The 17,110-nt window shown below is 37.3% G+C and overlaps 1 protein-coding gene across 1 annotated transcript in view; it reads right to left on the bottom strand.

Moving 5' to 3' along the window:
- The window catches only part of IFIH1 (interferon induced with helicase C domain 1), a 69,357-nt gene that overhangs the window by 38,199 nt on the left and 14,048 nt on the right, over window positions 1-17,110 (bottom strand). Inside the window, exon 3 of the mRNA XM_016188443.2 lies at window positions 14,435-14,581. Within this exon, the coding sequence (XP_016043929.1) occupies window positions 14,435-14,581 (147 nt within the window). The remainder of the gene's footprint in view (window positions 1-14,434; window positions 14,582-17,110) is intronic.

Genomic DNA, 17,110 nt, shown 5'->3' with positions numbered 1-17,110 from the left:
CTTTTTAAATTAGGTATATCAAGGTCTAATTTACATATTGTAAAAAAAAACTCTTTTTAGGTGGATAGTTTGAGTTTGACAAATGTATACTGGTTTGTAACCACTATATTCAAGATTTTCCTGTCACCTCAAAAGTCCCCTCCAGCCCCTTTAAAGATAATTTCCACTGAATGCCACAGGTTAACTTGCTGTTTCTATAGTTTTACCTTTTCCTGAACGTCTTCATGTTACCTTTATGTGATCTACGGTCTATATGTTTGACATCTTTAAGTTAGCATAGGATGTCCTGGATTCATTCATTCTGCTTTTATTGCAATATACTTTTTTTTTTATTGCTAACTAGTATTCCATTGAGCATCTGTGATATTTCTGACATCTCCTAACTTGAATATGTCTATTTGGCTTAGGAAATATACTAGAATTGCAATTACCAATAGAATTTTATTGTAAATAAAATATTTAAGATACCTTTTGTTTTAATTTTTCATTTTATAGTTATTTATTTGTTGCCCTTGTTTTTCATTGTTGTTGTAGTTATTATTGTTATTGATGTCATCATTGTTGGATTGGACAGAGAGAAATGGAGAGAGGAGGGGAAGATAGAAAGGGGAGAGAAAGACATCTACAGATTTGCTTCACCTCTTGTGAAGCGACTCCCCTGCAGGTGGGGAGATGGGGGTTTGAACGGGGATCCTTCCGCTGGTCCTTGCGCTTTGCACCAAATGCGCTTAACCAGCTGCTCTACTGCCTGACTCCTTTTTTTTTTTTTTTAAAGTTTGAAAGCTGATAAGAAATTTGTAGAAAAAGTCTCAATGGACATACATACTGTTTAAGTATATTAGCACAACATAAATATACTAATGTGAAAATACTGTACTTATCAGTTGTCATAGATTAGCTCTAAAACTTAGAATTGAGGAATCCCTTATGATCACACGGGAAAACCTGGATATCTCACTGAGAGATTTTAAATATGGCACTTTGCAATTCCCAGAGGTATGGCTTGTTAGAAGCTCACAGGAGAGTGTGGGATAGAACTGTCAAGATAAAGAATGTTTTGGGCAGATGTACTGATGAAAAGAGAATATAATTTATAAGGAAAAGCAAGGTGCAAAATGAGATGGAGAGAATGTCATTGCAAGGATAATTTGAGATCTAGATTTCTGAGGAAAATAAGCATTTTTTGACTTGCTTTTCTATTGTTGCAAATGTGATGCTCAAGAGTGAAGACAACACCAAAAACACTGGAAACTATTAGCAAATGTTATTTTAAATCTAAGATTTTTAAATTCCCCCCAAGTGCACCACAAATGGAAATTATATTTGATTTTCATTTCATTTTCTAATTGCTAAGAGTTAAAATATAATCTTAAACCTAGTTTATATATAGGTAAAATCAAAAAAATTCCTCAAGTATTTTTTCTTAATATACATATGATTTAAGGAAACTATTTAATACCATGTGTAAGAGTAATTTATGAATTTAAACAAAAATTGCCACCAAAAATAGAGTATTGTTAAAGTTTTTGTTTGAATTATTTTAATCTAACATATCTTTAATATGTCAGAAAAACAATGAGCTTAATATTTTCAAAGGGTTAAGGTAAGGTACTTTGAAGTTCAACATTCGAGTAGGTATCTATTATCAATTAAATTTTATAAGAGAGAAAGCAAAGTTCAGAAAAGTTAAATGATTTATGCAATAGGTACAACTAGAAGGGGACAGAGCTGGGAGTCCCCACTACTAAATCAAACTCTAGCATTATTGTACGTTTTACTTGACATTAGCAGTAGAGGGGGTTTTGTGAATAAGCAAACAATTGATTTCATATTGTTAAGTGAAGTGAAAATTGGATTAAAAAATTGTATGTGTTTCATTGCAATTCCAAATTATGTTTTGAAGCAGATTTTATCTTCACAGTGGGGTGAAAAAAAAGTTAGTTTAGTCTGCTCACATCTTTGCTTCCATTTATTTTAAACTTAAATACCCACAGTTATTTTAAGCTTTGTTCTTCATACAAATAAAATATATTTTTTCTTGTCAAACAAAATTAATTGGAATAACTCTGCTAGAGATGATTGTAAAAATGAATGTATAGCAAGGCTATTTATTTACTGTTTTTAAGACATACAAGTCTTTTGTTTCTAGACACAAAAATATTTGGCTTTCTAGAAAGTAATTTCTTTTTTATTATTATTTATTTATTTCCTTTTGTTGCCCTTGTTTTATTGTCGTTGTAGTTATTATTGTTATTGATGTCGTCATTGTTGGATAGGACAGAAAGAAATGGAGAGCAGAGGGAAAGACAGAGAGGAAGAGAGAAAGATAGACACCTGCAGACCTGCTTCACCGCTTGTGAAGTGACCCCCCCTTGGGGGGGTGGGACTCACATCGGGATCCTTACACTGGTCCTTGCGCTTTGCACCACCTGTGCTTAGTTCGCTGCGCTACCGCCCGAATCCCGAAAGTAAATTTTTATATACTTGATATCCTTTTATATTTTCATTTCTACGACCTTTTAAAAGTAAGTTAACTTTAATAATAAAAGAAAATATATGTGCCTCCCATAGCATCGAGAAGGTCTTCTCTAGTAGTCCTCCTTCTGCACTTAGTTTTAAAAATTATATTACATGTGCCCCCGAAATCTAGATCGATAAAGTTTTTAAGTGGTGCCAAAGTGAAATAAACCCATTAAGTTTTGAAGCTAACAATTCTTGCAATTGATTGATGTAGGGTATCTCATCTCATGCTTTGAACTCTTCACAGTATGTCAGTAGTCTGGCTTCATGTCTTAATAAAAATACACATGTACATGTATATATGTGTCAGATAAAATAGTCAGTTGAAGGTTTGATATTGCAGTGAACACAATGTATTCTATGGAATTGAACAGATTGGCTTCCAGATCTGTGTTCAGCCACTATTAACAAGCGCTTTGACCTTACAAACATTTTAACATATTGTAGTCTCTATTTTTAAAAATTTATTGTAAGAATCTGTTAAATCAAGACATTTAGTATTAAAAAGAAGAAAGTTTAAAACCTTATGAATTTATCTTTAAAGTGATTTTGAATATTGGCATCATACAATAAGTTCATCTAACTTTTGTACAGGTGTCATTTCCTCTCAGGAAAATACCAAAGCTAGCTATGAACTTGACTAGAAAATGTTCCTAATTCTGAAATTATAAATAAAATCAGTTATTCATACAGAACTTCATTGGAATGAAGGCAAAACATACCATTTAATTAAACCCAATTAAAATATAGGATATTCTGTAATAATATCCTATAATAACAAAATAGCTTTGCTATTTTGATATTGTCTAAGGTTAGACCATAAACCATGTAAATTTTGCTTCATTTTACAATCCTGTATTCACTAATATTCTAGTATTAGTATGTCATATTCATCATTCTCTAGATTTTAAATAGTTTAAAACCATTTAGAAACCTGAAGTTAAAACAAAATTCAAGATTGAAACCTCTTGAACGTCTTTTTGATTCATTTCAATGTAAAGTCTGCCCTCTGCTGGAAGAATGGTATTAGCACAGCTAATTGATAGAAACACTTTTAGTCAACCTTTGTTAGATTAAATCCAAGGCAATTATTTCTTTCCCTGCCATGTAATCCTTCCTGTTTTCTGCCTAGATATTTCTCTGGATTTACAGGATATTTATTCTTTCTTTTTCTTTGCCATGAACAGGTAAGGAAACACTTTGCTAGAAAGTGGTTTTTCATTATGTTAGGAAGAGGCCAGAGTCTCTGTAAGTATTGAGGAAGAAGGAAGGAAGGAAGGAAGGAAGGAAGGAAGGAAGGAAGGAAGGAAGGAAGGAAGGAAGGAAGGAAGGAAGGAAGGAAGGAAGGGGGAAAGACAGAAAGAAAGGGAGATCATGTTCTCCTGAGATGTAATGTCTGAAAGGTCTTCAAATATCCTAACTTCACATGGAATGGTAATATTGTGTGTATTCTACTTTTAACTTTGTGGTATGTTTTAGATTCACCTCTTTAGCTATTCTCACCTTCCTTCCAGTTGCATAATTTCCAAAACCTGTAATGTCAAAGACTAACCTCAGAGCTTCAAGCACATGTGTACGTATGGGTCACACACAAAGACTGCATGACATTCTTAAATACACTTACTAGAGCTACTAATCCTATACATTTCCTTTTCTTTTGAAATAACTTAATCTTTTCTGAGAGGGAATAGATGATTTTTTTTCACTCTCAGCTCTATGTATACGGATTCATGTGCTTGAATGCACACACACACACACACACACACACACACACACACACACACACACACACACAAACACACCACATACCACACATGCACGCTCACATTTTGGTCTGTCAGATTTTGCTCTCTGTGCCAGGGAACATGTGTTCCCACAGAATGGAGAAAAGCCACCTCCACCCACCGTGCATATTCTCTCCTAGATCCAAGCTTCTAGGAAATGAGTTCCCGAGAGAGAGAGGGAGAGAAAGGACTCTTCTAGAGCCACAGGCCCACATGGCTATCCATGAGATGTTTTTGATATTGTTTATACAGAATCTATACTGCCAAAATGTTTTAATTGAATGAAATTTAAACTGTGTGTAATAATGTTGACTTAAATTGTATGATATGTGCCCTTTTAGCTTTTGGCTTTGGGCTTTAATATAGAAAGGTAGCTGCTATAGTGCAGGGCTGTGGGATAAACATTCCCATGAGAATGAACTTTTTATTCAATACTAACCAGAAACAGAGGTAAAAAGACCAAGAGAAGAATCTGTTACAATTTTGCAATTTCAGTGATGTAAATATTTCCACCATGACAGACTTTAAGCTACTGGCATGATATCACTGAGTGGGGAGAGGTGTACACATTCGGTCAGTATAACCTAGTGCCAGCACTCCAGTAATACTGTCCAACAAGACACTTTCCAAACCTTTGGGATGATTAAACTTGTATTGTGTTATTATTTCATGTTTCAAATGGCGAATGGTGAATGGCAAATGTTTTCCTTAGGGGAAAAATTACTAAAAGGTTAGAGAGAGCCAGTGGAGTTAGCTTAGTAGGAAGAGTGCATTCCTTGCATGTGTGAGGGCCTGAATTTGATCCCCAGCACTGCATATGCTGTAGTGGTGCTCTCATTTCTATCTTACATTATTCTAGAAAAATAAACCATATAAAGTGATCCTTAGGGGCTTGGTGGTGGCATACTTAGTTGAGCACACATGTTTGAGTGTACAAGGATCCAGCTTCAAGCCCCCAGCCCCCATCTGAGGGGTAAAACCGCTGCAGGAGTCTCTCTCCCTATCTCCCCCTATTCCCTTGTCAATTTCTGGCTATCTCTATCCAATAAATAAGTAAATAAATAAATAAATAAAGATAATAGAAGACATTTTTTAAATGACCCTTAAAAAGCATAGCTAGATTAATGGCCCTCCATGGTTAGACTTAGACCTAATAAGCCTGGGACCCTAGGAGGAGAACCTAAAGAAGACACCATGAATCCTCTCTCTCTCTCTCTCTCTCTCTCTCTCTCTCTCTTTCCCTCTGCCTCCAGGGTTATTGCCAGGACTTAGTTCCTGCACTACAAATCCACTGCTTCTGTGGCCTTTTTTTTTTTTTTTTTTTTTTTTTGGATAGGACAGAGAGAAATTGAGAGGTATGGGGAAGATAAGAGAAGGAGAGAGACAGAAAGACACTTGAGGACATGCTTCACCACTTATAAAGTATCCTCCATACAGGTGGGGGAGCCAACAGGGCAGGATCCTTATGCTTTGTACTATGTGCACCTAAGCTGGTGTGCCATTGCCCAACCCACAATCTAGTAGGGAGGCCCAAAGAAGGCACATCCCATAAATATTGGTTGGATACAGCAAATGACATTCAACACTTCAACAACTGAGAGAAAGTCCAAGCTCACCGGATATGGAACTGACTACAAAATCTGGATAAGGACAAGAGTCTGGCTTGCTTAAGGGTGGCTTTTTTGGTCAATGCCAGACTATACTATCATCTGGGGCCCTAGTTAGGAAATCCTTGGATTCCCTAACAGGTATGTTGGGTCTAGACCTCTATAGAGTCCTCTCTTCACCATCACCAATCACTTCATTATTAATGTCAGAATAAGCCCTCTCATGGCTCACTTCAGGAACTTGTTCTCTCTATAAAGTAGCCATGGTAGGGACCACTCTCTGAAGGGAGGCTGGGTCATCCTACTCTGCCACTCCAGGAAGACCAGTCCTGAAATAAGTGCAGCCTGGAATGTTCCCAACTGTGAGCTCAGACTGACAGGGACTCTGGTACACAGCATTCTGTGCTAAGTGTAAACATATATGGGCCTTGGGGCAGGTTGACAGGGTATGCAGTTAATTTCATTTATAGATTTTCTTCAAGATTGGGTGCTACTCTCTGCCCTAATCCAACTTTCTAGGCCTTTCTCAACTCTGACACCACCTTTCCAGACAATATTTTTGTCCAATCCCATGTTATCTATCAAACTCGGCAAAGAACTACCGTAGTCGTAGGCCCCTAGGAACATATGGTTCCTGTTCATTAATCATTTTGTCCTGCATTATATCTTACCACCTTTCAGCCACCAAGCAAATTACAGACGCTATTATGATTCTATCCTGATTTCCCTGGGCAAGTGACCTGGATGTGTCCTGGAACCTCACCTCTCTAGAACTCTGCTCCACTTGGGAAAGAAATAGGCTGGGGGTATGAATCGACCTGCCAATGGTCATGTCCAGTAGAGAAGCAATTATAGAAGTCAGAACTCCCACCTTCTGCAACCCCCAAATAATTTTGGTCCATACTCTCAGAGTGGTTGAAATGACATGGTGAAGATAACCAGAATGCTCTGAACTCCAATTCTAGATGGACCCAGAAAAAGAAGAGGGAAAAAAGGAAGAACATTTGGAAGTAGCAATACATGTAGGTGTGAATTGGGAAGTAAAAGAATATTGGACCATGAGAAAAAAAAAGGGGGAAATATATACAAATACAGTCAGAAATAATAGTTAACGTTTATCTGCAACCTTGGGAGAAGTGTTATACCTTCCAATGGAGGGATTGAGGATACAGAAATCTAGTGGTGGGAATGTTGTGGAATTATACCTTTGTTATCTTATAATTTTGTAAATCATATTAAGTCACTAATAAACAATAAAGATTGTATGAGCTGAAAAAAAGCATAGCTAGAAATGTCATCTTTGAAGTCTTCTCTGCTACACTCCTCTAAAGGGAGAGGCACTCCTACATCCACAGTTTTTGATAGAATCTTGCTTTCAATGACAGATGGATTTTGATGTGTTTAATATAAGTGGATTAATTTTCCTATGGGCATTATTTTGAGAGAATTTCAGGCTCACAGCAAACTAAAATGGAATGTACAGGGATTTCCCTTATACTTTTTATAATCCATGTGCACAGTGGCCCCTACTATCACTATCTCCTAAACACATTGTAAACATTTCAATGCGATTTTCTTTGTATGTTTCTTATACATCCTGAACTACTGCCTGTCACTTCTGTTTAACTATTTAACACAGGACATTCAAATCTCTGAGGAAGTGTCTTATGTTCGCTCCCTGCTACATTTTGTTCTAAGTCTTCTTTCACAGGGTTCTTCTCCTCATTCTTTAATACTTTCTGTTTGGTAAAGTTAAAATTAAACCTTCCTTCTGGGGATGTGTAACTGGTTTTCTTGAAATAAAGTTTAATCTTTTAAAAAATATTTATTTATTCTCTTTTGTTGCCATTGTCATTTTTTATTGTAGTTATTATAGTTGTTGTTATTGATGTCACAAACATCTCATAAAAACTGCAGCAAAGGTGGGCGCGAGGAATAACATCATTGCAAGACTGGCCAGCTCCTCATGGGGTGCGAGCGCTTCCACACTACGATCATCATCTCTGGCATTATGCTATTCCACTGCAGAATACTGTGCCCCAGTATGGTTCCGTAGCCCCCATGCCCACTTGGTTGATTCCAAAGTATATTCCTCCATGAGGATAATTTCTGGAACCATCCGTTCCCCCCCGGTTCCATGGCTGCCAGTTCTTAGCAACATCGCCCCGCCAGATATTCGTCGGGATGCGGCATCATCTAAGTTCATTTCCCACGTCTACGCTTGACCGGACCTGCCAATATACACGGATATCTTCGCCCACCCTGTCCAACGCTTGACGTCTCGTCACCCAATCTGGTCCCCTATGCCTACACTGAACTTCTCTGTTCCAGTCTCTTGGAAACAGAGCTGGCAGTCAGCTGAGGTAAAGAACAAACACCTCATCACAGACCCCTGCAAGCGTCAACCCGGCTTTGACCTAGCACGTTATGATTGGGCCCTCCTCCATCGCTATCGAACAGGCCATGGCCAGTGCGCCGCTATGTTCCATCGCTGGGGAGCCAGAGACGACCCGAACTGCCCCTGCGGCTACAGACAGACTATGACCCACATAGTCAACGACTGCCACCTCTCCAGATTCAAAGGAGGTCTCGAAACTTTACATCAGGCTCAACCTGATGCTGTTGACTGGCTACGGAAGAAGGGCAAACGCTAGAAGAAGAATTGATGTCATCGTTGTTGGATAGGACAGAGAGAAATGGAGAAAGGAGGGGAAGATGAAGGGGAGAGAAAGATAGACACTTGCAGACCTGCTTCACCGCCTGTGAAGTGACTCCCCTGCAGGTGGGAAACCAGGGGCTTGAACCGGGATCCTTAAGCCTGCCCTTGCACTTTGCACCACCTGCACTTAACCCGCTGCACTACCTCCCAACTCCCTGTAATAAAGTTTAATCTTTGTGAGGTGAAGATAATACTTTAGTGCTAGGTTCCTCACCAACTCACTTTTAGTTCTCCTTCACACATCAAAAACATACAAGAAGGTCCAATGGTGACATTAAATTAAGATAATCACCTTTGTTAATATTCTGTTCTTTTTAAAAAAAAAACACTAGGTTTGCAGTCATATGGGGATTTCAGCATAATACATCTAGTTTGTACTATCTGTACACTAGAATTTTTTCCCCCTTATGAAAATACCCACGTCCTCATTCCAGAGAAAAGGACAGCAACTACTCCCCTAGAACTTCTATGCAACTGTCAGTCATATAACTGATCCTGATGTCTTCAATCAGGCAACAAATGAAATATAAGCATATATTCTCCTTTGACAAAGATAACTAGTAGCAGTAGCAATGTCTCTTTTTCAGCAGCTCAAATGAATAATTGTTTTTGAATTGTCTCAGTAGTACATCAAGTTATCACCAATTATGAATATAACTAAGTTAAATATACATAGATGTAGAAAATTTTGACTGAAAGAGGGAGATAGAGAGTGAAAGAGACCACAGCACCAAAGCTTTGTTCAATGAGGGGGACACCAGGCTTAATTCTGGGTTGTGCACATGGCAAAGTAGCATTCTGTCCAAGTGAGGTATTTCACCAGCGCAGTAAACATTATAATTCAAGCCAATAATTTGGATGATTCTGACTAATATTATCTGACACTACTGTATCAATTATCTTTCCCATTACTGCTTTGGGTGTTATACAATATGTTTCTAGATTTTGTAAAACTCACGAGATTTCTAGAAGCTAGAGCTACAGAACAGTACTCTTGTCTTCAAGTGCAAGGATAAATTTTGTGACATTTTTATAAAAATTAATATAGACCAAATCTAAGATTGGACTTTGGTCTATAAAAAGGCAAAAACAAAACAACAACAAAAAAGTGCTGTGACAGATTGGGCCAGGGAGAAGGAGGCTGTTTTATAAAGGTCAATTTTTAAACCCCTCCTACAGAACATGATCTATGCAAAATATATCCACAATATATTCCAAAGCATAATGTCACCGGATAAACCTAAGAAGTGGAACATATGGGGGAATATGAAAAAGAAGGTATTAAAGTCTGAAAACAAGCAGGTTGGTAAGCTCATTAGCTGGGGTGGAATTTTAAAATCTTCACGTGAGCGAATATATAAATCAAAATATACACACACATTCACAGTCATGCGCACTGTAGATTCACACATGGCATACTCTTATACTGTGAATCTTCCACACTCCAGCAGCAAAATTTCAATTTCTTTCTAAATGTCAAAGCGCCCTCTTCTGGCCAAATAGGGGCATTTGCATTTTCTAGCTAAACAGCATAGATAATCATTAAATTTGAATTCAAGAAAATATACTCTAAATGCATTACATTTTGTTTGTCTTTATTTTAAGTAATTTTACTGTTATTATCATAGATAATTAGTACTTATTATTTTCTAAAACAATACAGTAAAATGTTTAATGAAAAATATGATAAAACAACTGAGGCCAGTAATTTAAAATCTTTGTGTACTGATGGTAAAACAGTGACACTTGGAAAATACACTGCTTTGTCATGGGAGAAACTCAGACTAAAATCTAGTTCCCACTGCACTGGAGGAAGCATTAGGTCTGTGCTGTGCTCTCTTGGTGCCTCTCTTTCTTGCTCTTTCTGTTTGAAAAGGCAGTCCAGAACAGTGAAGTCCCAGAGAAGATGAAATAAGATAAAATAGGACTGGAAAATTAGCTCACTTGGATAGTGTGCTGCTTTACCATATGTACAACCCAGGTTAGAGTCCAGTTCCCACAATATTGAAGGAAGCTTCAGTACTGTGGTTTCTTTCACTCTTTCTTTCTCTGTGCCTCTCTGCTTCAATCTAACAACAAAGACAAACAAGTAAAATGATTATGAAACCCATTTATAGAATTAAAATCCCAGATAATTGTGTATCTGATATCATCAAAATATTTTCGTATAAGAGCATTTATATCCTCACGCATGCTTTCTAGGGAAGTGTGATATAGAGTAATAATTTTTTCCAATACTTTCTTCTTGTAAGATCTGCTTCAGAAAAAAAAATTGTAACATCCAGATTTAAAATACTTCCAACAGTCTAAGAACTGTTATTCAAATATAAAATATACTTAAAGAAGTATTGTGTTAATTTAAAAAAAAATTTAAAAATCTTGATATACCTTAATTTACTAACCACGTTTGGTGGAAAGCAATTGGGAGAATACAAGAAGAAGAAATTCCAGCCCCTTACATCAAGGCATAGCAAAAATAATTCTCTGGAATATCCATTGGGGAATTCTGATAAATCACCTAGGCTGAAGGAAAAATGTGATTAAAACAGCCATCAAGGTGGGAAGCTCATATTAATGGCAATGTGTTTTATCTATTAAATACAAGAAGAAGCAAAAAAGATTAACAAATGTCTATGTATTTATAAGGATATTGGCATCAAAATAATAATTAATTAAAATTTGTGGATGCCAAAACTAAGATACACTAAAAAAAAAGTTTTTAGAAACTACTTCCAAAATAAAGAGAAGCATCAATTTAAAATCTGAGCCACAGTTTTTCTTTCAGCATATAAAAATTCAGTTTAAGAGAGTGTAACAAGTTTTCTTCTGTATTTGTTTTCTCTTAACCTGATGTACGAGAACTAAATAAATTCTTCATCTTATCAATATCAGTAAGAAATACCACGAAGAAGCGATGTCTCAGTGGATTAGGCTCTTGCCTTGCCATTTTTGTGACACATGCTTGAACCCAAGTACTACCAGTGAGGTTTTATGGCACCAGAGAAAGTTATAGTGTTGGGGTATTTCTTCCTCTCTCTGTTTCTATCTGAAAAACAAGTGGCCTGGTGAGGATAAAAATATACATAAGACCTTGTTTCACAAAAGGAAAGAAAAAACACAAGATTATGTAAAAGTCTATTAGAGAATATAGAATACTTTCAAGTTTATTTATTCTTATTTTTTAAATATTTATTTATTTAAGTACTTAAATAAATAAATATTTATTTATTCCCTTTTGTTGTCCTTGTTTTATTGTTGTAGTTATTGTTGTTATTGTTATTGTTGTTGTTGTTGGATAGGACAGAGAGAAATGGAGAGAGGTGGGGAAGACAGAGAGGGGGAGAGAAAGACAGACACCTGCAGACCTGCTTCACCTCTGTGAAGCAACTCCCCTGCAGGTGGGGAGACGGGGGCTCGAAACGGGATCCTTACGCTGGTCCTTGCGCTTTGCGTCATGTGTGCTTATTTTGACTGTTAATTCTATCGAAGAGTATGAGTTTAAGCAAAATATTTCGACAGTAAATTTATAACAAAAACTCCAGTAACTTATTTATGTAATGGTTTTCTCCAAGTTATTTATATAAGTAATTCTTTGTTCTGAATGAAGACCAACACATAAAAGGATAGTTGTCATAATCCATTGCATATATCATGTATTTAAGTGCCCAAGACCTAAAGCTAAAGTACTATGCTTGCATAAGTATTTTACCCTTTATTACTACTCTAAAGAGATCAAGGATAGAATAATATTAACTTGCACTGTGTGGGGTCTTCAGATTACTGTATAGTTTATGATACTCTCATATTTCTCTGACTCTCAGAAATTTTCAGTCTGTACTTTTCTTTCATATCACTTACTACATTACTGTTACATAGCACTTACAGTGGAGCTGTACAGTGACAACGATTTGGCTGACACACACATCAGCTAAATGCTGTGTGGAGGCAAAAGCCATTTCTATTCCACTGTATTTACAGTAATAAACACTGAACATACACATGGTAGCATGATAGGAGTCCGACATACATTTGTTTAGTGAAAGGAATGAAGTAGTGGAAAACTAGGAGGGGAAATAACATTCTATCTTCTTTCTTTTAAAAAATATTTATTTATTTTGGATAGATACAGACAGAAGCTGAGAGGGAAGGGAGCACTGGGGGGTGGGCACCTGCAGCACTGTTTCACCACTATGAAGTTTTCCCCCTGCAGGTGAGGAGAGGGAGCTTGAGCCCAGTTCCTCTGTGATGTGGGAACTCTATCAGCTGCACTACTGCCCAACCCCTCTGTCTCATTTAGGAAAGCATGAGAACAAGAGTGAAGCACTGCTGCACTATTCATGGAGTTTTGACTAAGTCTTCAGTATTCACAGGAGGTGACCAGGTGGAAGCAATGGCTTCAGGCAGACACTCTACCACTGAGCTACCTTGCCAGGTCCATCCCTCTCTGCCTTTTAAAGTCATTATCAAGCTCCAGATGTTTTCACAATATGCAACTATAAATTTTGTGCTAAGCAATGAGAACAAATAAATGGTAAAAAGCTTTGCCCTTACTGTATAGGGAACCTGCCTTGCTGTATGGTCCAATACAGGCTCAAGTCTCAGCTTTGATGCATGATGGTACTTAGGAGCTCTGGTACTGTGGTACCCCTCTCTGTCTGTCTCTCTTGATCTGAAGGAAAATCATTCTGGAGCAATGAAATCATGCATATGTGAGGTCCTGATATACCAAAGGAAAAACGAAGTTAGTCCAGAATAGCAAAGTCCTAGAAACAGCAAGCACGAAAACAAAAAACACACACAAGAAAAGGAGGAGGAAGATGAGGAGGAGATACATTCTGTATTGTGTGTTGGAATCAGTTCATAGTGACTTACAAACTTGATTTCCCAATAAAATGAAAAAATAAATAAATAATATCAATATAGAAAAAAACAGAACCAATTGTTAAATTTTCAGGAATTTTATAGGTTAGTTCTTAAGTACAGACCCTTAGATAATAAATTATAGAGGGTAGAAACTAAATAAATTACATTTAAACAAAGGTAAAGACTATTTAAAACTTATTTTGTCCTAATAGTTTTACCACATGTCACTGCTATCTGTGGTGACTACATGTCTTTTTTTTGCCTACAGGGTTATTGCTGTGGCTCCATGCCTGCACGATGAATCCACTCCTTCTGGAGGCCATTTTTCTCATTTTGTTGCCCTTGTTGTAGTTATTGTTGCCATTGCTGTTATTGGTGGTGTTGTTGTTGTAGTTGTAGTTATTGTTGTAGTTATTGTTGCCATTGCTGTTATTGGTGGTGTTGTTGTTGGACAGGACAAAAAGAAATCGAGAGAGGAGGGGAAGACAGAGGGGGAGAGAAAGATTGACACCTGCAGACTTTCTACACCACTTCTGAAGTGATCCCCCTGCAGGTGGGCAGCCATGGGGGGCTCTAACTAGGGTCCTTACACCGGTCCTTGTGCTTTGTGCCATGTGCACTTAACCTGCTGTGCTGCCGTCCGGCCCCCACTACACGTATTTTGTATCTATAGGAATGCTGTGTCAGGATGGTGTTCTTTTGGTCCTCTCTTGCCCAGTTCTATGTTCAATGACTTCAGATTTTAATCTCCTCTGGACATATTGCTTTAACAATATTCACAAAATTCCAAAGCCTATACTTTCTCCCTTTGCTTAAGATTTTGATGTCATTAACAAAAGAACAAAAAAAGTAAAAAAAAAAACAAAAAAAACACAAAAGGCACCAATTTTTTTGGGTGGGGGCAAAGGAATTAGTGCACAAAAAGTGCATATTCTAAGTACCTGACACCACAGAAGAGTCTGCGAAAGATGATTCCAGTGAACTATTTTCCACATTCCAGATCTCTTTCACTGGACTTTCGTCATTTGTGGCTATCAGGGATGGTTCTTTCACTTCAGGTTCATTTTCTTGTAATAAATTCTCAGTCTCTGTGAATAAAAGCAAAAGCATGTAAACAATAATAAAATGTACATTTTTTACATAGCACAAATAATTGATAATTATTAGTTAGAAAATGAAATGGGCATCCCTAATATAGACTTAACCTAGAATACATCATAATTCCAAACAATTCAAATCACATTGCAAGTATTTATACCATATAAACCACTTTTGTTATCTTGAAAACTAAGCAGTGGTCCCTAAAAGAGATTTTCTTGAACATACTTCAGTACTTTGACATTTTGAAAGACTTGGAACATGTTATTTGTTATAACTCAGGTCATATATATACATATATATATATATATATGTATATATATATATATACATATATATATATATAATGAACAGAGTGAGTATTTCTTTTGTAGTGGTTATTTTTGTTGTTATTATTATTTTTTATAAAGTGGCAACGTAGTAATTATTACCTAATAACAAGGAAACCAGATGATTTCCTATCTGATGGTCACCTTTAGGAAGTAAGTCACTTATTCTGCGATATGAAGCTACATTTAAGTCTGCATTAATGGAAATGCTAATTTGGTGGTAGTTTTTCTTTAGCTTGTGCTCTTGCCATTTTGTTCCCTCACTGTGCGTTCTACATGAGATGTACATATGCTTTAATGTCAGCCTAAACCCATATATTCTGATTTTCTGGAGTTTTTTACTCAACAAAATATTCTGTATCTTTCTATTTTCCATCCCACTGTTTCTTTCTTCCATCAAGTGACACACAATGAGTGTTTTAGTAATGGGGTATGTGAATTACAAAGACAATAATTTATGTCCATCTTAAGCTACTACTTATTTTGAGCTTTATTGTAAGCACCTACACATGTTAAAGTATCTAACTTCAAAATAAAGTAAATAATACTATTATCCCATTCCACTGGGAAATAAATTGTGGTACAAAAAGGACAAACATCTAGATAAAAGTGCACATCCAGGGAAGAAGCAATAAACATCAAAACTCAATCCCCTTTGCTCTTCTATCAATCAGCTTTGCCCACCCTAACAACAAAAAAAAAAAAAACAAAGGGGGTTGGGCTGTAGCACAGAGGGTTAAGTGCACATGGCAAAGTGCAAGGACCTGCTTAGGGATCCCAGTTTGAGCCCCTGGTTCCCCACATGCAGAGGGGGTCGATTCACAGGCAGTGAGGAAGGTCTGCAAGTGTCTATCTTTCTCTCCCTCTCCGTCTTCCTCTCATCTCTTCATTTCTCTCTGTCCTATCCAACAATGACATCAATAACAACAACAATAACAACCACAACAATGATAAAGCAACAAGGGCAACAAAGGTGAAAAAAGTGGCCTCCAGGAGCAGTGGATTTGTAGTGCAGGCACCAAGCCCATCAATAAACCTGGAGGCAAAAAAGAACGAAAAGAAAGGAAGGAAGGAAGGAAGGAAGGAAGGAAGGAAGGAAGGAAGGAAGGAAAGAAGGAAGGAAGGGAGGAAGAAAAAGTGACTCAAGCAGTACCAAATTTCATTTCTCACAGTTCTGGAGACTAGAACTTCAATATCAACATTCCAGTAGTTAGTGTTGATTAGAGCTCTTTCCTTAGATTGTAGAAGGCAACATTCTCACTGTATACTTTTTTTTGTTTGTTTATTTCTGTTGCTTTTTAAAAATTGTTTTATTTTATTTATAAGAAGGAAACACTGACAAAACCATAAGATAAGAGGGATACAACTATACACAATTTCCACTGCCAGAACTCCGTATCCCATCCCCTCCCTTGATAGCTTTCCTATTCTCTGAATTTGGAGTAGGGCACCAAAGTAAAAACCCTGGGTTGAGGGTGAGGGTGGATGTTCAGCTTCATGGGGCAGGGGGTATAGAGGGGAGAGAATGGGATGGGACACAGTCTTTTGGTAGTGGGAATGGTGTTTATATACATTCCTATTAATTTGTAGTCATATAAATCACTATTTAATTAATATTAGAGGGGAAAATTGATTGAATGTGTCAAACTTTTTAATGCACAGACCATAGGCTGAGTCTTTGCTATACTGACTCTCTTAAAAGCTTAGACCAGTGTCCAACATTAAGCCAGCCCCCCACCCCCATCGGGCATTGCAGATACTATGGCCTATTTACATAATCATTGTTTTGCTTGAAAGATCCCCACCCATCCCGTTGATCTATCTTCTTTCTACCTTGAGACCTGCCTTGCCTGCAGGGTAACATTAATCTCAGTGGTTAAAACCTTCACAGCAGTTGCTAAGGAAGCTTTTACCTTCCCAGCATGCTTTTGCCTTTCTCCAACCCCTTTCCTAGCCATTTCCATTTCCGGCTTGCCACTTCCAGTTTTATCCTATAAAAACATTGGCTTTCTGATCAATAGATCCTTTTGCATTATCATGCTGCCAGGAGTTCCTGAGTCATCTATCTCACACGTCGCTGAGTGAGTAGCAGCCCAGGCTGAGACCGGTTAAGTTCTTTCCAACCCAGAGAGCACATGCCCGGGGAAGAGGCACCCCCACGCTAGCCCAGCAGACCAGGGAAAACAGAAG

Source organism: Erinaceus europaeus, chromosome 18 (genome assembly GCF_950295315.1).
Source record: "Erinaceus europaeus chromosome 18, mEriEur2.1, whole genome shotgun sequence".
NCBI lineage: Eukaryota > Metazoa > Chordata > Mammalia > Eulipotyphla > Erinaceidae > Erinaceus > Erinaceus europaeus.
The sequence above is the reverse complement of the archived record's forward strand: the minus strand, read 5'-3'. Positions and strand labels throughout refer to the sequence as shown.